The 21,889-nt window shown below is 35.5% G+C and overlaps 2 protein-coding genes across 3 annotated transcripts in view; one reads left to right on the top strand and one right to left on the bottom strand.

Moving 5' to 3' along the window:
• Positions 1–11,075, bottom strand: part of LOC137399750 (beta-1,3-galactosyltransferase brn-like) — a 29,420-nt gene extending 18,345 nt beyond the window's left edge. The window contains exons 1-5 of one of the 2 annotated variants that reach the window (XR_010979172.1): positions 11,035–11,075; positions 10,574–10,632; positions 5,862–5,983; positions 4,980–4,994; positions 4,347–4,517 (exon numbers count right to left, since the gene is read on the bottom strand). Coding sequence is in view for 1 of the 2 variants with exons in the window: in XM_068085967.1 (XP_067942068.1) it covers positions 4,347–4,517; positions 4,980–4,994; positions 5,862–5,983; positions 10,574–10,626 (361 nt within the window). In the remaining variant the exon portion in view is untranslated. The remainder of the gene's footprint in view (positions 1–4,346; positions 4,518–4,979; positions 4,995–5,861; positions 5,984–10,573; positions 10,633–11,034) is intronic. The other variant, XM_068085967.1, reaches the window with a different exon arrangement.
• Positions 11,076–11,836: 761 nt separating this feature from the next.
• LOC137401126 (ras-related protein Rab-9A-like) lies at positions 11,837–21,885 on the top strand. The gene is made up of 4 exons (XM_068087493.1): positions 11,837–11,958; positions 15,408–15,689; positions 20,808–21,005; positions 21,134–21,885. The coding sequence occupies exons 2-4, from the start codon at positions 15,486–15,488 to the stop codon at positions 21,365–21,367; spliced, it is 636 nt and encodes a 211-aa protein (XP_067943594.1). The 5' UTR covers positions 11,837–11,958; positions 15,408–15,485; the 3' UTR covers positions 21,368–21,885.
• The last annotated feature ends 4 nt before the right edge of the window (positions 21,886–21,889 follow it).

The raw sequence follows: 21,889 nt of genomic DNA, 5'->3' as shown, positions 1-21,889 counted from the left end.
GACCTTTATTTCAAGTCCTATACATGTACATGACCTGAAATAGATCGGACCTTTATTTCAAGTCCTATACATGTACATGACTTGAAATAAGTAAATATAAATGTACTAGCTGAATGCTTGGCGCAGCTCGAGTAATAAAAAAGTTTTTGCACAAAAAATTCTTTTTTAATCAACAAACAATATTTACCATTCTAACTTTTAAATGAAGGTGTTTGTTTATTTCTGAGTGCGCTAAAAGTTTAATTAAGTCTATGCTTAATATGCTTAATATTTATAGCTATTCCAAGTCTCGGCAAATATTGTTCTTCTCGTTGCTCAAGCATGCTCGCTGAAGCGTGAATATTTTAACCAATCACCATTAAAGATTGGCAGGTGTAATAAGTATATCTACAATTATTCCATATTTGGCAAGGTGGCATAGCGGTTAGTGCGTCTATCTGAAATATTGGGGTTTCCGAGTTCAATTCCAGTACAAAGCGGTTTTTTTCGTTTCTATAACTTTATAGCTATAACTGGACATGCAGACAACAGACCAGCAAACACCCAAGTTTATATACTGCATATATATACTGTATATATATATATACTGTATATATATATATATACTGTATATATATATATACTGTATATATATATATACTGTATATATATATATATATATATATATAAATTTAGCTGTTTATAATCACACCAAATTTATATATATGCACATATATATAAATTTGGTGAGATTTTATTTGTACAATTTGTTATTTTCAATCATTAAAACATAAAATATTGAGAATTCAGTTGACATAATCATTCAAAAACGTGATTTTACAGCTGTTTAGTTTACATGTTTGAAATCAGGACAAAATGAGGATTAATTTTTTATATATCTTATGGGCATTGACTAAATTCACAATGATTAAGGATGCTGCAAATGAGAATTTATTCACAGCTTATTTAACATTCAGCTATATGTATTATGTAATACTAGGTATTATAGTATAATTCAACTTCAAAGGATAGAAAACATCATGAAAGTGTCACTCGTGTTTTAACATAATGGCTGACAATGAATGAATGAGAGTTTAACGGTTTGCCAGTTACAGATGTTTAGATGAGCCACCAACAGAACGTAATATTGAAAAACAAACAATTCTTAAATGTTAAAGAGCTCTTAATACCACCAATTTTTGGGTATTGAAAGTCGACATGCCTTACAGCGGTGATCGTAATTATGGGACAACTTTAAACAAACACATTTTTTGTTGTTAATTCATATATTGTTCTGTCGGTATTATGTGAATTATGACAATATGCACATCAATGGAAAGCTCAGAATGTACAGGAAAAGAATATTATGTAAAACTAACTGATACTTGCTTTATCAGTTGGATTTTGGTACATTATGGCATTTTCGGCATAAAGCGGTACAAAAATCCAAAACAAATAATGTTTAAATTTGTGGAAAACGCAATTTAATTTGACATAATTTTAGAACATAGCTCTATAAAAGTTCATTGGTGGTGTTTTTAAGTTTCTTTAGAGTATTTCTAGCATCCTAGTATTTGGTATGACACTATAAGCCTAAACTGACCTGATAGGATATAATGGGTGTCCATTAAACAGATTTTATTACTAGAGTGCGCCTTTGGTGGTAGACAGAATGTCTAGAAAATTTGTTTTTCAAATATGTACAATATGTATGGTCTGAGATTATAGGGAAAGGAAGTTTATGCCATAAATGAAAACAACTATTATGAAATTACCAGGCGGTCCCATTATTATGATCATGATGATTATGATGTAGCTCGTGTTAAGCAATGCCATTATTTGTATTTTATTTTTCAAAAACCCTGAACATGTTTTTTTCATCATGGTTCCTGACCTATGAGCTAAAGATCACACTACTGAGTTCTTCTGCAGTTTGTCCATTTTGCTGCAACAGAAAAGATTATGTAGCACGCCGAGCAAAGCCCAGGATGATGTGACATATTAACCTGTCACCATAAATGTAGTAGCTCATTAAGCTGGTGCCCCAAGAGTTTCATGTACCAATACTATATCTTCAACTATTGAAAGATGTGCTTCAGTACTGCTGAAATAACGAGAGAAGCACTTACTCATGTGAATTGAAACTTGGCAAATAATTCTAGACAAAATAAACACGCAGGATCCTCATCATATGTGCCCATTTATTTGACTATGTTTATAATCACTATCGCTCTCACTTATTATTGTCCTACAACCATTCGCAAACTATGCCTCATTCCATATTACCAGAAATCTTTACTCCCAGCATTATCACTATTAACATTATTCTCTAGTTTCGCCAGTTGTCGGACGACCACTTGTAAAATTTCTTGCATCTATTTATATGTATTACTTGGTCTCTTGCAAAGCTGTTTGTGGTGGAGTCTGAAAATTGAAAATTATATATGAAAGCAATGAGTTTAAACAACAGATCAAGGTAAAAAAAAACAGGCAGTGTGGCTTGCTGTATATATATATATATTTTTTTTAGATCTTTGCCAGAAATCTTTTGGCAATTCTTAGCTCGTAAGTTAGATTTGAAAGCATATCTTATGGTCAGTTCATTACCTCTTAGACTGAGTTCTGTGGGCAGCGTAACTCTAATTTCTTGTTTTCACTTACGATAATCTGGTAAGCTGCAAATTAGATGGTGATTATTTTAATTCTTCGTTATATTCAAGATAAAAACACTGAAAATACTATCATAAAAGTATCATAAAAGTTGATGTTTATCCCACGACCAAACACAAGCGAAGCGATTGTTTGGGAGCTTTATGATAAATGCATATGTGCACACAACTCCCGAAAATTATTCATCAACACCGTCGCAAACCCTTGTACCAACATCTCATCAACAAATCTAACCATTTTTCAATGGAGTCGCTTAAGTATAATAATGATACAAAACACATATAAACCTATTTAAATATGTTACCAAGTCTTTGAAATTTGTAGACAATATCCTAAACCTTACCCATCTGATCGGATTATACATAAATAGACAGATTAATTTAGCCTAAAGTCGTCATTAAATTTTTGACAAGCGTTTTTTAATCAGAATTAAGACCGGCCAACGAAACGCCGATAAGGCCGTGCGAGAGAGAGTAGAACTATCAAGTTGTCCGCATTTTACAAGAAAAGCGTGCACATTTTACCAGTCTATGCATTGTCCAATTGCCGAAGGTTTTTGTAATTAACGTAGAAGTACTGAAAAGTAATCGTTTCTTTTTTGCTGATTCTACTGGACTCTGACATTTTGGACACTTATAATGAGTACTTTGGTATTCCAACTGATGTCCAAAGCCGTGAAAGTAAAGGAAATGACGATGATATTTTTCTAACGATTCTTATAAGATTATTACAATATTTAATTGTAACAATAATTATTCGATTTTATAAGATTATTATGAGATTTAGTTATAAGAATAATCATTCGAATTTACAAGATCGAAGTATATAGTGACCGATGGTGTGCAATATTTTACTGTTATTATTTTTCTAAAGATTTTGTTGATGATACTGCAGCTGTGCCCAATATCGCGGTACTGCCAAGCCGTTTTTAATATCTGCAAAATTAGGTAATAGGCCTACATTTTCTTATAGATATACATCTATTTCTATGACAACCAGCTAAAATCTGTTTAGATTTTTAAATTCAACATAATTTTTTAGATATAAATAGAGAAATCTAGATAAATATCACAACTTCTTGATATCGGTTGCTATGACCAATGATATACAGCACCCCAGCCTGTGTATATTACACAGCAGCTTGCCATTTTACTTCTAATTTTGAATTTTTCCTATTGCAGAGGAGAGATATAAACATATAATCTTTTCCTTCCATTATTGTTGTTTGTTGTACATAATAACACCCAGGACATTACAGCTACCATTGCAGTTCTCCTATTGCACTGCAGTGCCATTTGACTGCTAATATTGCATTTCTCAACCATCAGTACCCTTTCTTTTTCCATTATCACTTTGGTCGTGGGCTGTATGACAGGGGGATTTCTAATTATATTCAACTAGTTATCAATGCAGAATCACATAAAACAATATCAAAGGTCACTTATAATAATGTCGAAGGTCACTTATAATGTCAAATGTCACCTATAATAAGTTGAAAGTTCACCCGTAACATGTCAAAGGTTCCATATAACAGTAAAAGCCACATATGTTAAAGGTCACTTATAATAATGCCCAAGGTCAAAGGTTACCTGTAGTGCTCTCAAATATCACACCTGCAGAGATCAGATGTAATGCTCTCATTCTGCCCCGACTGAACCCACTGCAAGTAACGAAGATAATAATGATTATGGTCTTACCCCCGCAACGTGCCTTGTTTGGATATAGTATAATAGTCGTGTTATCCTTTGTTATTGGTTTCAGAGCCAACCTTCCTGCTTTATAATCACGTACAACGTTATGAGCTTCAATCTCCAGTGGCCATTTGTACTGTGACATCGGTGTCGCCCAAATTTCGTTACCGACAGCCGCTGGACAGACAAATAGGAGATTCTTACAAGCCTTATACAATGCTTCTCTTTGAGCAAAACCAAATGATATTCGTGATTATGCAGTAATAATGAAAACCAAGCAAATAATAATAATAGCTTTATGTCTGTCACCAAAATCAATATGGCAATAATTAAACTGTTAATTAGACAGAAAGGAAAGAAGAGTGGTGAGAGACAAGACAACAACTTCAATGTTCTTTCATGCTACATGTGTTTACTTACAATACTTAGAGCTTTGAGAAGTTACAAGAAATGATGTTAGCAGAAAATTTAATTAGATTCACAACAAATCTTACAACGGATGAAATAATCAGCTTTATTATTTTGCAAAGTCAGCAGGAAGAATCTATTTAACTCGGAGTGTTAACAATCCTAGCGTGAGTTGTCTGATTATCACTGCTGAAAGCAAGGTAGCATACATTCGACACAACAGTAACTTACCAAGGATGCTGGAAACTAAAAAACAGAAATCAAAAACATTACACTGAAATAATAAGCAATAGACGACAACATAGTACTTACGAATTCCGTTATTAAATGTTAACTTTTCTCGCGCTTCACCTTGTCGAATCCATCAATTAACTTTTGAACTGTTGCTGGATATAAAATAAGTACTAGGATATGCCACTTTACAGCTACTACTTAAAAATATATAAATTAACCATCCAACACAAGTTGTCAATAGAAATATATGACTCACATCCAACACAAGTTGTCAATAGAAATATATGACTCACATCCAACACAAGTTGTCAATAGAAATATATGACTCACATCCAACACAAGTTGTCAAAAGTGACATACTGTACATGTATATATATTACATCGAGTTTGTACCTCATGGTTTAGAAAGACTTTAAATACAACTTTATAATTCTACAGCTGGACGGTTAGGCAGTTGTTTGCTGAAGCAAAAAACTGCCTAACTGTCCAGATCATAATAGACTGAACAGGATAATTGGTAGTTCAAGACAGCAAAACTTTGACCAAGGTCAGAGACTCGAATGCATTGACAGTATTGGTCGTCAAAAATAAGACGACCCCGAAGAAAATAGCACCATCAAATATCGCAAAATGAGTGAAAGTAACTACAGCCATAAACAGCCAGTCAGCTCATGCAGAAATCAACTCCAAAACTTACATTTTGGCATTTATTACATAACAGGCTTGAAGATCTTAACACAGATTCATATTAAAATGTGCCGCGAATAGAATTTTAGTGGCAAATACTTACTTGAGGTAACTTCGCTGTCATGATTTGCTGCTATGATTGAGAACAGATAAAACAATAAGAGAGAATAGAGGAATTATTCCTGTAAATACCTGTTTTACTTCTGTTCAACACTGCATATGAAGCACTGAAAGCCAGCAACACTACTACGCATGCAATCAATGGATGTTTCCGGCTCCATCGCACAGTCCAGCGAGTTAATACAGCAGACATGCTGTAACAATTAGTATGATAACCAGCAATCTACTCATGCAATAAGCTGTAAAAGGAAGAGACTTAACATTACCTTGTTTCATTTTTCCTGCATACTTGTAAGTATGCAAAGATAAATACAAAAGGTGCACTCAAGTAGTAACTGGGTACATCACACTACAGTGGAACCTCGATTCTCGAGCATAATCCGTTCCAGAAGGGTGTTCAAAAACCGAGTTGTTCGAGATCAGAAACAATTATTCCCATTAGAATTAACATATGCAAATTTTAATCCATTCCATAGCGAGAAAACAACTTTGGTAAAGTATTTTTTAACATTTTACACCATAAACTGTACTGTATACTGCATACTATAAATAAAAACGGGTAGATATAGATCATGTTTAATTTTAATATAAGATTTTCTATCTATGATGATGAAAAAAGAAAACAAAAAGTAAACAATTGGTACGTTTTGCTCTTAAAACAGCGAAAACATTAAAGGTTAACACGCAATACCAAAAATTGTAGAAATTGATAATGAAACAGCAACAAATGCAACAGATCAGTTACATCACAAATCGTGTGATAAAAAAAATATAAACAGCAATGGCACGTTTATTTCACATCTTTGAAAGAGAATCCTCCTCCAAAACAATTTAAGGTAGCGCGACTGAAGGAGTTGTCTCCCTAGCAAATCTCTTCAGTAGAAGGACATCGTCCCAGATGGTTCCTTCCTTTTGTAAAGAATTTATGAAGCATAATCTTGCTTCATAAATAACCTTTGTTAACGAATGTTTTCATGCTGCTTCCAGAACTGTTCTGAAAGTTTAATTCCAATGCGCATGCTCCGATTTGGTCAAAAACCGAATTTATGTTCGAGATCTAAAACGAACAAATCTCAAATTTTTTGGTCAAAAACTGAATTGGTCGAGAACCAAAGCATTCGACAACCGAGGTTCCGCTGTACTAGATTGCATTAGATGTAGTGTGTTGAAGTCTTGGATGGTCTAAACGCTGTTAGTAGCACCAACACTTTTGTAATTGGGGTAATAAGTGTTACACCAAGTAGCCTTAACAACTCTGATGAGAGCGTGTGTCAGCTAGTGGGTTAGTTTTAGTGCAGTTGAGCTGATAGGTAGCAAGCAAAGCTAACCATGCATTTTCCCATCTGTCACAAGCAGACTGCTATGATTTCCTTAAAAAGCTAGAGTAACATAGGCACTGCACTTCCAATAAACAATCGAACTAATCACCACAAATTTCAAAAGCTATTTAATACAAAATATTGATATTGAAGCTCCGCAAGCTAATCATTATTACCAATCTAGTTATGTTGCTAACTACCTTCATCTTCAACTAAATAAAAATGATAACGTACGCGATTGTTTAACAAATTTACTGCGCAATTTTTTTGTAGAAAATAGACCAAAAGTTAGTTTCACTGTTCATTAGAATTGACACAACACATACAATAATCATGGCGGTCGAAATACAGGGCTGTATGACGGCCTCATCAAAAAGAGATTTTCAACAACTGCAAGGAAGTTTGCGTAAATTTGACTAATTTATCAATAGCTGCATTCATGCAGTGTTTGTAGAGGAGAGTGAGTTGAGCTTCGGGGCAAGCTGAGCATTACCATTTTCTACTTACCATGTGCTTCATTGCTTACATTTGCAACATGACTTTATGACCATGAACATTACATCCAGGTATTTACAAGCTCAAGGTAAAATACAGAAAGGCAATTTTTGTAGAAAGGTTTTCTTGCAATTCTCATGTACACCATGCTCACGCAGATGGTCAAATTGAGCCAGTCTGTGACCACTACATTGTTACATCTTGTTTAAAGGTTGACTTGCAACAAAATTCACAATACAGTTATTTGGTATCAAAAGGTTTACTATGTCTTACCCTGCTGTGTTTTAAGTGTAAAATATGTGGAAATCTGATTACAAGCTCTTAAAAGCTCAAAAACGAACAGTTAATCGCAGCCGTCACAAAAATGCAGTAGTTTGAAATCCCATTATTTCGATGACGTACTCATTGTGGTTATTGTTTTGACATGTGATGTTATCAAATAAAACTAAAGGCCAATAAAAGGCTCAATATAAAACATCTCGTAGCACTAGTTTATGACAAACGCCTTGGGTTCTACCTAGCCTGTCTTGACAAACTGTTGTTTTTGCGGAGTTGTTCCCCCGTCGAATGGGCGAGCAACAACAGCTTGTCACAAGGCGTACTGCACCTGATGCATCAGCTGCACTTATAGGGAGTTGTTCTCTTCCGTCTACGCGGCTTGGCTGCAATGTTATGTCGGTCGATCCATTGGTAATCATAACGGAGTTCACGCAAAAATTTATGTAGAAAAAACAAGATTACAACGTTTAACCAAAGACCAGTCTCTATAATAAACTTTAGTAGAACTTAAGAATGAAATATATTAAAAATAAAATCCATAAGAACAAATAAAACTGACTGATACAAAAATAGAATGAAAACTGACTGAAAGCCCACATAATGACATGTTTAGTCGCTGTTGTTGCTTAAGTTCTCAAATTCTACTAAAGTTTACTGCAGAGACGGGTCACTAGTTAAACGTTCTTATCTTAATTTTTTTACATAAATTTTTGTGCGAAATCCGTTATGATTACCAATGGAGCGACCGACATAACATCGCAACCAAGCCGCGTAGACGGAAAATAACAACTCCCTATAAGTGCAGCTGATGCATCAGGTGCAGTACGTCTTGTGACAAGGTGTTGTTGCTCGCCCACTCAATGGGGGACAACTCCGCAAAAACAACAGTTTCTCAAGACAGGCTAGGTTCTACCGAAAAGCCAGTATCAAATATAAATGCTCGCTACTGTACTGTTTCATTTCAGCCTGGTCTAATTATTTAGTCGTAACCTGATCATGTGACCCATACTTTCTGCCAAATAACGTGAACAATTTCTGCACCATTTTTCGACTATCACATGTGACCAACAGGCTCATCATGTTTATCAGAGGATGATATGCACTCCTTCGAGCTAAGATTAAAAAATTAAACGAGTTTTTATGGTAGGTTTTGAGATATCAGTGCTCAAAATGACAGCACAACAATGATGATGAAATAGATGCATAAGGACAATAGACTTGGCTTTATTGAATGCGCGAGGTTGATTTGCGAAAATATTTCGACGAATGAGTTTGCATGAAAGTGTAAACAGAAGCCATCGTGTTCAACTACGGGCCATTTGAGCCGTATTGGAAAGGGATTCCAATCTTCGGCGTTTTCGTGATGGCTGCAATTAACTGTTCGTTTTTGGGCTTTTTAAGAGTTTGTAATCACATTTCCACATATTTTGCACCTAAAACACAGCAGAGTAAAACAAGGTGAATCTTTTGATACTAAATAATTGCAATGTCAATTTTGTCGCAAGTAAACTTTTAATAGATTGAAGATCTGCTTGTGATGATTCTGATATCTTGAACTTCTTGACAGCTTCCTCCAAAGTGAGGCCTTCTACTACTTCAAAGAGTTTCTTTCTAAGTGAGTTGTCTGCTATTCCAAGCAGGAGTGCTTGCATTATAAATTCTTCATACATGTCTCCTAGACTGCACTCTCTGGCTATCTTGTGTTATGTAGTTACATGTTTATCTATAGACTGAAAATCTTGTTGTGTAGAAAGAAGCTGGTGACGTTTGATTATTGTTTGACATTTTGTTGTAAGTCTGATCGAAGTTCTCTGTCACGTCATAATTTTCTTTTGATTTCCCCGTTTCAAATCTAAATAATTTGAAAATATCCTCTTCTCAAGGACCGATGCATCATAGAAGAATAGCTACTTTGAACTTATCATCTTTGTCTGCCTTCTCTGATGCTATAAGATAGTAGTTTAATTTTTCTGTGAAATGGTTCCATCGGGATGACAAGTCATTACCATTTTGCAGCGGTCTAGAAACTATAAAGTTGCCAGCTTCATCCACCCTTGTTCTGTTTGAGATTGAGGTAGTAGTTAAGTATTATCTTCATCAGCTGATTGAAAGTAGCTGCAGTTATTGATAATCTTCTTTTCTCACTCGAGGCACCATGTTTGTGTTAGGTTCACGGAGTATGGAAGTTGATAGACTTAATAATTAGTGAGACTGTCAGTTTATTCCTTAACTTCTGTCATGCATATTAAGCCAGAGAGTTGAAAGTGATTGTGCTTACTACTCAAATATAACGATTATCTGCGAGTGGTTGCTTAAAATAATAATTCACAAGAAATCAGATGTGAACCCACATATGATTTGTATAAAAATGAATGATGGGAGGATAACACAAGTCCTGAACAATTTGCCTGCTCAATTTGATCCGGTTTCCTCTAATATGGGATGAAAAATATTTCGACAATAGTTACAAGTGAAAACCCAGTTATTACCTTTTTAGATTGTAAAATAGATTTTGAAGAACGTAGTTACACTATCTCATTTTTTCAAAGGTAACATAGATACAGGGCCATTCTGAAAAAAAGATTCAGCTGCATAGCTTCTCAAAAGCTGGTTCCTTTCTATTAGAACAAATAAATAAGAAAGTGTGTTTTGGCAGGTAAAGGAACACATTGAATACTCAAAAAGGCTCACAACTTGTAGACTATAACTGTGAAATTCTTGATCTTAGTCTCATCATCATCCATCCTTCCCTGCAAACAACCATTATTATGTTTGCCTTTTCATAGTTGTAATCCTTGTGTTTCTTGTTTACATTTAATTGGTTCTTGCTAACACACTGCTTAGTGTGTTTTTGTTTTCCTGTTGTAGATAGCCTAGGTGATGGGCATTGATATCACATAAATTTACTGGCTAATACAAACTGTTGTTCCTTCACTACAATGTCTGCACTCCAACAATTGCCACTACAATCATACAAGAAACATAACATTACAATAACCAATTTAAGTCTAGCTTTTGCAACCCTTTTACATGGTTACACATACATGTTGCTGTGAATACATTTTATAAATAAAGTTACGCTCAAAAATAGCGTATCCATAAATCTAGGGCCTCTTGATAGTTTAAATTTTGTATAGCACTAGCGTACGAACCGTTGCTTATGACTGCATTTCCCAATTTTGTTAGCGTGAACAATGATATAAAAACCCCCACGTTGCGAATTTATGAAGGGTTTATATAATTGGTGTGAACGACAATCTCAAAAGCACCAGAGATGTTTATGATAAAGTGGTTTAAAAAATGTCGGCTACTCCTTGAAATGTGCAGGATATCCTATGCGCACTTCTCGTTTACATTTTTCCCGACACTGTTTGCAAGTTTATATTTAAAGTGATGTAGATTTAAATTAGTTATTCGCAGTTACACTTCTACTCTCCGCTAATTTTGCCCTGTAAGCAACTTGTCTGTTGTTCATTTCCAATACCGGTAATGGTGATTTATTGCTAGTCGGTAAAATTTAGTTCTTATCCAAAAAGCCCTGAAGGAGCCACGGTATACGGCGTATACGGTAGAAAACTTTTCGGTTCCATTTTAGGATTGTAACAGGAATTTCTATACCGTATATACCGAATACTGCGACCGCAAAACTTCTTGGATAGTAACTAGATTTTACTTAGCTGGTCGATTTGTTATAAAGAAAAGTCACCAGTTTGAAACGCGGTGAGAATTGCCGTAGACGTGAATTCTGTATGTATTTTCGTTTGGAAACGCGCTACTATTCCATTGCGAGATGTTTGCATTGGCTTGGTTACCAGTCTATTTCAGAAAGAAAAATAAACTAACTTTTAAACAAATTTAAGTTGTGCGGCTGATCTTTGTATACGCCCGTTTTGTAAATATTATTTTTTTTATTAAAAAATATTGATAAAAGCTAACGTTGACCTCTACCTTGATCTCGCTTCGAGAGCAGCTGTTTTTACTGAGTGCATTTATAGCTCGATGATATTCAATCCAATAAGGAAGCGCGAGTTTACATAACGCTGGATGAAGTTTTGTATAACATCCATTTACCTACAGTTAGTATTGTCTGCTTTGATATGGATGTTTGATAAGGACTTGCTTTGCTCAGTTTCACACCGAACCTTTTAATTATTTTGTCTATTTGTTGTCGTCGATTTTATCGAAAAGGCAAATAATTTCAACCTGTATAGAAATGTTTATTATTATTCTGCGTTGATCGTGTTTTTAATTTTGGCTTGTTTAGTAGTGAAAGTATATTTAATAAAGGTATATGAATGTGTGATGAAATCTAAGTAAATTCATGTGGGAAAACCTATTTTGAGAGTTGAGCTTCGCAGAAAGTCAAGTTTTTGAAACTTATTTTTGTGTCTACCGTGCAGCGCAGCATACGATTTGCCTAACTTGTAACGTTGAAAGGTTTTCAATGTCTTCAGTATTTAGACAGATGGAACAATTATTTGTATACTTTAGCGGCCTGATATTGTTGTAAGGTCACGGTTAATTGTATTTTAAAACAACTGCGGTTGCTTAAAAATAATAGGAATTTCGTAAAAACTAATTGTTATTTCACAATTTAGTAAGACTAGTCAGCAAAATCGGGAGGGAGAGGGAGGGAGAGTTAGTTGTGTGCTAGTGGTGTTGCAGTAAAAATATATTCCTGTAATATTTAGCTCCTTATGCTGGTTATATGGTTGCAAAAATATTTAAAATTGTTTTCAAGCTGCAGGTTTCCAATGGTTATAAGAAGAGCTGACCGGAATCTGACATAAGTATATAGTCATGTGTGGGTTTAAAATGGCGTTGAAATTTTTCAGATAAAAAAATTTTGTTAGTGGCATTACATGTTTTTATCTAAGCTGCTCCCAAAACTTAGCAGTGCTTCTAAAACAGGGGAGGCAGAAAATATGATAAGTTAAAAAGAAGCCGGGTTGAAAATTATTTAGATATAACCATCATAATAAAGCTCATAGAGCATTGTGCGACCAGGACAGATAACAGGGTTAGTAAGTCACTGTACAATAAGAGCATTCTGAAGAAGCATATCTCAATTATATTGCAGTCATAAGCCTTATATAATCAGCTGTTCTTGACTTGAAGTAGCTATTGTCTTCGGATCTGACCAATCAAGCATGTTACATGTATTTAAATAACAGGTATTTGTTCCTCACAGTTTAGCTACAATTTACCCCAGGATGCCATGACTAGTATCTTCTCCGCAACCAGTTGTTTTTGGCTTACTTTTCAAGATACAGGAAGTCAATTGGCTTAGCTTGATATTTTGCATTTCTATGGTATGTAAAATATCATGTAGGGCGAAAGGCGAAAAGGGTGTAGGGCAGGTAAAATTCAGTGATATTGAAAGTACATTTCAAGGGTTTGCGCAATGGTTTTTATCAGTAAAATATTACCTTATGAGAGTCAACAATTCTAAAATTAAATTTGTCTCCTGTGAAAGCTGTATGTTGCTGACACAAACTAAGGACCCTATTCCAAATAGCCTTATGTCACGTCACCTTATAGAGAATGTTCCTAACATAATTTTATCGGTGAACTATTTAGCTTATTATTTTAGAAGCTTTAACCATTCAATCCACAATTTTTTGAGTAGTTATAAAGTTTTTAATCTATTTAGCTACTTCACACCTGGGTTGGTTAATATCTTATGATCAGTATAGCGATGAAATATGATTCAGTGTGACTTCATGTTATCAGTATATTATTCTCGTACATTGTATAGGACTCATTTGAAGAAGATGCAAGTTACAATATACTTTATTTTCATTACTTTTACTATACTAATTACTACAGTTACCTTTATTTTTCATATGAAGAGCGCTTTCATGTAGTTTCATCAACAGTTGGTTGACAGTCCTCTAGGCAGAAATACATTTATAACCTCTGAACTAAGTGTTTTAGCTGAAATTGTGCAACATTTTCATAAAACTAACAGTACATAATAGTTAATAGTACATAATGGTTAAATCCTATGATTCTAAGTCACTTGTCAATTCAATGAGTCACTCAAAATGTTGATGAGAAGCATGTCTATATTTTAAGTAAGTTTCAAAAATATGTTGTCATATGTGACCACATATTATATTATATGTTATATATTATATGTTGTCATATGTGACCACATATAACAAACTTCAAATGTCTTTAGATTGTTGGCAGATGTAGTTATGGGAGTTGGAGTCAGTTGAAGTCGTGGTCTATTCAGTTCAGAGTTTAGTCAGTCGATCCAAAATGTTTTAGGCTACAGCTAATATCGAATGTTAAATATTGTTTTGCGAAACTGGACAATAATAGTTCAGTTGTGCTTATAAATTATGGCACCAACAGCCTTTATCTCTACATAAACAGTCTCCTGCGCATGAGTAAGCTCATTTGTTCATGAGTATTTGTTTGTAAGTGTTGGCAGGACCCATAGATTACAACTAGGCTTAGAGTCATCTTGTAGTGAATTAATAAAAAGGTTTCAGTTGTCGGTCTTTTTCATTGGGTATTTTAATATAATAATATAATTATAATAATGTAATATAATAATATGATATATCATTATGTAATATAATTATTTGAAAATTGAACTTGATGAAATTGAAGTCTAATTTTTCAAATTTTAGATGAAGTAATTTGATCAAGTAAATGCAGTGAATTTAAGGAGTCAAGTTTGTAGTAAAATCATATTATTATAATCTAGTGTACGTACAACTTCAAAAAAGAAAGTTGCTTTATATAGTTTAAATTGTTTCATTTTTAATAATTATTTAATTTAAGTTGGCATTAAATAGATGAGATTTTACATTAGAAATGTTTTTATGGCAATAAGCTTAAGCACTGAGTGTATATCAGAGTGGTCTCCTGTCTACGGTTAGCAGTCAGAGTGGTCACCTGTCTATGGTTAGCAGTCAGAGTGGTCTCCTGTCTATGGTTAGCAGTCAGAGTGGTCACCTGTCTATGGTTAGCAGTCAGAGTGGTCACCTGTCTATGGTTAGCAGTCAGAGTGGTCACCTGTCTACGGTTAGCAGTCAGAGTGGTCACCTGTCTATGGTTAGCAGTCAGAGTGGTCTCCTGTCTATGGTTAGCAGTCAGAGTGGTCACCTGTCTATGGTTAGCAGTCAGAGTGGTCACCTGTCTACGGTTAGCAGTCAGAGTGGTCACCTGTCTACAGTTAGCAGTCAAAGTGGTCACCTGTCTATGGTTAGCAGTCAGAGTGGTCACCTGTCTATGGTTAGCAGTCAGAGTGGTCACCTGTCTACGGTTAGCAGTCAGAGTGGTCAGCTATCTACGGTTAGCAGTCAGAGTGGTCACCTGTCTACGGTTAGCAGTTAAATTGGTTTATATGGCTATCATTGATTGAACTCAACATCGTTAAAAAGTCCTAGAAGTAATTAATACCTGCGATTTTTTGTGCAGCCTATTAGATGTCATTGTTTAGAAATGTGAAAATTTTGTTTCATATACGGAAAGGCCAATAGGCTCATTTGTATCAAAACATTTGTAGATCTGAGAAGAGAAAAGTTTGCTTCGGGTGACTTACCAGCGCCTTACCTGTTACAGTTGACGGGCTACACATGTCAACATGTCCGTCTCTGTCAGCATGAATCGGAACTCGGGTAGAAGTCGTATGCTCAAGGTCGTTTTGTTAGGCGACGGCAAAGTGGGAAAGTCATCACTCATGAATCGATACGTCTGCAACAAGTTTGACAGTCAGTCGTTCCATACGATAGGAGTAGAATTTTTAAACAAGGAGATTTTTGTAGATGATCAAACATATACAATTCAGGTGAGTGTTTCAATGGTTTGATACTGATACGCTTAGCGGTGTGCTTGCGCAATAGCATTTCTTACTGTTCTTTTAAGGAAATATCACTTTTCAAATTGTTATACAAATCATCTAGCATGAATGATAAAGCATTAGAGGCAAGGACATCGAGGATTCCGCTAGGACTGATTTTACCAACAGAGGCCCCTGCAACAGCCAATCAGATTGCAGCTTGAATAGTAGTAAGTTTATTAGCTTTCATTGGGTAGCATATGACACTCACATTTGTTTGCGAGTGTCGTATTCATACCAAACGAAAGCTAATAAATGAATATGATAATAATTTTTGCTGGGAAATTACAGCAATTACAGAAATTACGAGCAAATTTTCAAATAGTAAATTATCTATAAAATTTTAAAACATCAAAAAATCAGTTGAGTGTGAAAGGCTTCTCGTCCAATTGTCGATTCACCAACCACTGCATTGGAGTGCGTGGGTCAAAATGGAGATTTCTATTTGGCTCTCAGCTGAATGGGCGTATTTCTTGCCTTCTGTTTGGATGATGTCATCTGGTTCATTATGAATCACCATTGAGTTAACCAGTCGCTGGAAATGAAATCAATATTGGCCTCTGATAATATCAAATGAGAGTCGTGGTTGCAATCTTTTATTCTCAGGTTAATTTGACTGCTTTTCCCAATTGAAACCTGTGATGTCACTTCCCTTCAGCTGTCATACCTCCCTAGCGTATTGCTTATGTGGCAGCTCTTCAGGTTTCTTAAACTGAAAACTTTGTTGATGTGACTTTTATAATTAATTATCCATTTAAAGAGTGTGCCGCAAATGTTGGTGTGTTATCCATCTTGCTTACACCGATGTTGGTGTGTTATCCATCTTGCTTACACCGATGTTGGTGTGTTATCCATCTTACTTACACCGATGTTGGTGTGTTATCCATCTTGCTTACACCGATGTTGGTGTGCTATCCATCTTGCTCACACCAATAGTTTTTAACTTTGAATTTCCGTTAGCAGAAACCATATTGCTTTGCGAGGACAAGCCATTAATAAGTCAACTGTTTTGGTGCCTTACTTCCTCGTGTCGCTATATTTACTGTTGTCAGGCTAGCCAATTATTGGCCATCCCTGCGGCCTGTAACTACAGTATTGTTCACGTATGATCACTTCCTCCTCCAAGCTGCTAAAGGTGTACAAAAATTTTTATTGATGACAGTGACAACTTTAAACAAGATAGCTGTGAAACTTAGCAAGAAGAAGTTGCTGGTCGAAATAATGGAATCACACGACGACTCGCATAGCAATTCGTTTCAGTTTTTAAATCTGATTTTAGCAATTGGCTTTTATGTTGATGTAACCTTTTGCAATGAGGTGGCTCATATGAAGAGACCTGAGGTTGTTGTTATCATTCTTAGACTCATAACAAGCAGCATGGTAAATCAGTAGGCAGTTCTATACTTGCTATAGGCCTAATAATACTGGAATTTCATGGCGTTGTTATTTATTAGTCTAACCTGTGTTTAGTGCCCTCAAATCCAGCTTGCCAGGGAAATCAGCAAATCACTCACAGTTTCCATACATAATCGTAATTAACTGTCACAACCGAGTCTATGATTCTGTTCATGTCGATAGCGATTATTCATCACTCTCTTATTGTCACCTGTTGGACAGACAAAGTTATGTAGAGCTGAAATCATTCATCAATTGAACGCCCACTCCTCATGTTCTTTATACTTGAAGGAAATTAGCTTTGTCATTCGTTCTGAGAGAATGTCACATGTCAGAATATACTTGTCATAACTTCCTGCATAGCTTATGGGTGTGGTTGGCTAGTATAACACAGCTAGTTAATGTTCAGTGACCATGTAACACTGTCATGCTTGTGTCATATCCTCTCACGCCGGTTTCCTGTATAACATCCATAATACCTTACGAATAAAAATACTTGCTGGAACTAGGATATGATTAGTTGTTGTCAACTTTTCTCTTATGCTAACAATCAGGTAGGTACCGACAAATTAAAAAAAAAATTTGGTTAGTGACTCAAAATTTGTTGGTAACTGTAGAAACCTTTTAAACACACCTATGTGCGTGAGACTTTTAATAAAGAAACCAATGACAAACATTTTACAGGAAGACACCTGCCTCTTAATTATCTAACAGCTACAAGCACTAAATAAGGTGGCCCAATGTGACCTGTTGTCTTCGTGTCAATGAGTGCGTCGTCGTGTTACTGAGTGCGTCGGTGGTGAATTCCACGTTTTTTACCGTTGGCCTGCTGCCTGTCCTGACGTTGATCGCGGAGAGATTGACCAATCCGAGGACCCCTTTTGGTGCTCTAGTTTATATTTCTTTAAATTCAAATAAGTCAGCCGATTTCAGAGACAGTTAATTGGAAGCTTTAGTACTGGAAACAGTTAATTTAGAAGCCTTAGTACTGGAAACAGTGTTTACTACAGAACAATGTTATTAAACGAAGGTTGTTAAAAGGAGACAAAGGTCAGTGAATTTAATGTATGTATTTTTGATGTAATACCTTTTATTTGCTGTAAAGATACATGTTTCAACAAAGTTAATTTTGGCATTTGGAAGACTTTTAATGGAAAGGTTAGGCAGCCACCAGCATTAGTCCCATGACTTTTATATTATATACTGTGTGTTATTTTACGCTATTGTGTTGTACAGTTTATGTTTTATCATTTAATTAGTATTATGTAACATTTTCGCCTAGTTTATGTGAAGTTGTTTTACAGACTTCACGGTAGTCTAAATAAAACAAAGACTAGCAGTGAAACTTATTCCTTCTTCAAGCAACCCCAAGTAATTATAAGCGGGACGTAAAAGTCTCCACAGTAACCTTTGAGCTAATTCATTCAGGAAAATCGATCCTAACAGAGTCAGCAGTGTCATTGTCTCATGTAGAGCAAACCTGGCTTTACCTAACAGTTAACCATTTGCTTCATGACTTTTTGTAACAAGCAATTAACAGAAAGAAATAATGTATTTGCACCCAGAATGTCCATCATCAGTGTAGCGCGCTTCCAACACAAGTTGAGCATCATAGAATCAGACAAAAACTGACAAGCTATTTGATAGTGTACACCCTACTTCACACCTAATAGATAATTATAAACGAAAGTGGTAGGAAGAAGGAAGGTTCAATATACAAGCAGCTTAAGATTTCCTTGAGGATAAGCAATCTTCGAATTAAAAAAATCCATAGATTAAGTGTTCAGAGAAGTAGTTATGTAAGTTCGGAAAACCACCGTGAACGGCAGCTGAGTGGAGAAAACATTATTAACTCATTTTCAACATCATTTAGAATGAATAAGAAGACAATTCCTAAATCCATCGCTGATATGGTCAATGGCTTGTTCACCAAAATGCTACCTAACCTTATTGGAATAAGTACTTGTGTTACAAGTTGTAGCTATGGTTTTACCTAGTTGTACATTCATTACAAATGAGGTTTACTGAGGCATGTAATGAGCAGAGGCTAAAATTACAAGTAAATACACAATACAAAAATTATGTTCCAGTAATTACCAAAAGCTGCAGTCTTTCAAAACTGTTTTTCAGCATGCTATGAACAATCATCTGTTTACTCATTCTTGTAGTTAGATAGAAATAGCCATGTATCCTGTGAAACTTGTGCTCATAGATAAGGTCAAGGTAACTTTAGTATGGTTAGTTGCCTTACTGATGAGCATTGATGAAAAATTGAATTTCCATAGTCAATCATCTCTACATGTCAGTATATGTGACATGCAGTCAAATCTCAACTTACATCACCTCTACATGTCAGTATAAGTGACATACAGTCAAATCTCAATTTACAATCACCTCTACATGTCAGTATAAGTGACATACAGTCAAATCTAAATTTACAATCACCTCTACATGTCAGTATAAGTCATCATAACATGTGGCGCGGCAACTGCATGGCAAAATGTATAAGAATAAGTGCAGCGGAAGTGCGTTTGTCTCACATTTATACTTTTGCTAATCATCGGCATGGATGTCGTAATTCATACATGTAAGTGTGTTTTGCTGACAAATTACCTATTTATGTCCCAGCTTGGAGTTTGCATCATGGAGCGTTTGTGTCTGTAAAACTGGTTTGTTCATTCTTCTGGCATCAAATTGATTGATAAAAAGCGATATATCATGGTTATATGGTTACAAATACATGAAGATTTCATTTTGAAATGTTATCAGACAACCTTTTCAATGGTTTGTTGTAGCATCCCAACATTTCTATAAATCTTTTGAAATCTCACTTTTTGTCATGATAGTCAAGTAGTACCATGTTTCACTATCAATATTTTTTTGCAATTCTCACGGTATACAGGTTTACAAACACCTTGTAAATGTATTTACATATCACAAAGCTGAAAGCACTTTAATGTAGCAGTGCTCTCGAAACTTATGATCTATAAAAGAACTTTATGCTTTTGTTATAATGTTATAGTCGTGCGTGTAGTTATAGTCATATATAGGAAGGGCTGATCTATAGATAAGGAACATGTATTCAAAGAGGCCTATTCTTTATCTGGTAGTTTCTGCCTTATTAGTACCCTGGCAGTCTAGGGCGCTGTAAGAGGTGTCGGGTGTAATAACTATGCGTAAAATTATTCCAAAATGCTTGAAGGTGTCTGATCGATGTAAGAGTTCACACTTTGTTTAGCAAGCTGAATGTCCCCGGTGTGAATCCTGCAGGATGCAATCTTTTTTCCAAACTTCAACCGTGTCTTCAGACGAATAGACAGAGGTCTTATTATAGTAAAGCATGTCTTCAGATGAGATATGATTCCAATGCATGAGACAACAGAGTAGCTTAATACTGTTAGCTGAACATCTGGTTGCTGTCACTGTTCACGCCATGTGGAAAAAACTCGGTTTTGGTTCATGATGGCCAACGAATGCGTACCAAAACATGTGAACCAATTTGCTCATCTGATGTAAAAATAAAAATAGATGCAAACCATTGCCCTTTAGGTTTTAAGGCAGTTTTATGGATGCCTCTCTGCAATTTCACTTTCATAATGACAGCATTTTTGGTGACTGATGGAAATATTATATATTGCGAAAAAGGCAGTATTTGATATCATTTCATTTTAGATTTGGGATACAGCAGGGCAAGAGAGGTTCAAGAGTTTGCGGACCCCTTTCTACAGAGGTAGTGACTGCTGTCTCCTCACATTTAGCGTAGATGATGAACAATCCTTTAGGAACTTGAACGCCTGGAAGGAGGAGTTCCTCTATTACTCTGATGTACCGGACAGCGCTTGCTTCCCTTTTATTGTTATTGGAAACAAGGTTAGTAGCCCCACCTTTCACAGTCATTGAAAGCATGTCGAGTGGTATCTCAATTGAGACCATGAATAATCGTTATCGAATCATGTTTATTGCTTTCTCCAATGCCATCACATTTATTTATCTTGCAGATTGACCTTGTCAACCGAACAGTAACGAGGGAGAAAGCTGCATCCTGGTGCGAGGAAAATGATATGCCATATTTTGAAACCTCTGCCAAAGACAATATGAACGTTGAAACAGCCTTCGTAGCAGCTGTGAAACGGTTTAAGGAATTGGAAGGCAAGATGGACACGAGACACAAACCTACTAGCGAGACTATTAATCTAAGGACTAAGAAATCTGATGATGGAGGGTGTTGCTAGCCGCTCCATCATCTCTTCCTAGTACTATTTATTCTCTTTGCATCCATGTGTCTTGGACAGTGTCTGACAGGTGTTGTTAGTGCCCATTTTAGCGTATAGAACTTTGTGGCATAAGGTATAGCTAGAAATACTATCAGTGGCAGGTGTCAACAAGTGGTGCCGGATTTTAGTAAGCTTGAGTCTTATCATGTGCATAGTTATTTTATCTCTTCAATGACAGAGCGTAAATAGTCTGGTGACCGCATTAGATAACATTTACTACACGACTCATAGTCACAAGGTTCAATCTGTATTCAGGAATGTATTTACTCTTCAGGAAGGTACTTACTCTTCAGGAATGTACTTACTCTTCAGGAATGCACTTAGTCATTTTCTTCCAATCATATTTTAACACAAGCTTGGCAAAGCCATTTCAATGCAAACAATTCACATTGTTGTACAGTTTTGATTCCCGGTAAGATTTGTACTAGAAAATTGGACCTATTAATTTTACTTGAATATATATACATGTAATTAAATTCA

The sequence above is a fragment of the Watersipora subatra genome, chromosome 7 (genome assembly GCF_963576615.1).
Source record: "Watersipora subatra chromosome 7, tzWatSuba1.1, whole genome shotgun sequence".
Lineage (NCBI taxonomy): Eukaryota > Metazoa > Bryozoa > Gymnolaemata > Cheilostomatida > Watersiporidae > Watersipora > Watersipora subatra.
The sequence above is the reverse complement of the archived record's forward strand: the minus strand, read 5'-3'. Positions and strand labels throughout refer to the sequence as shown.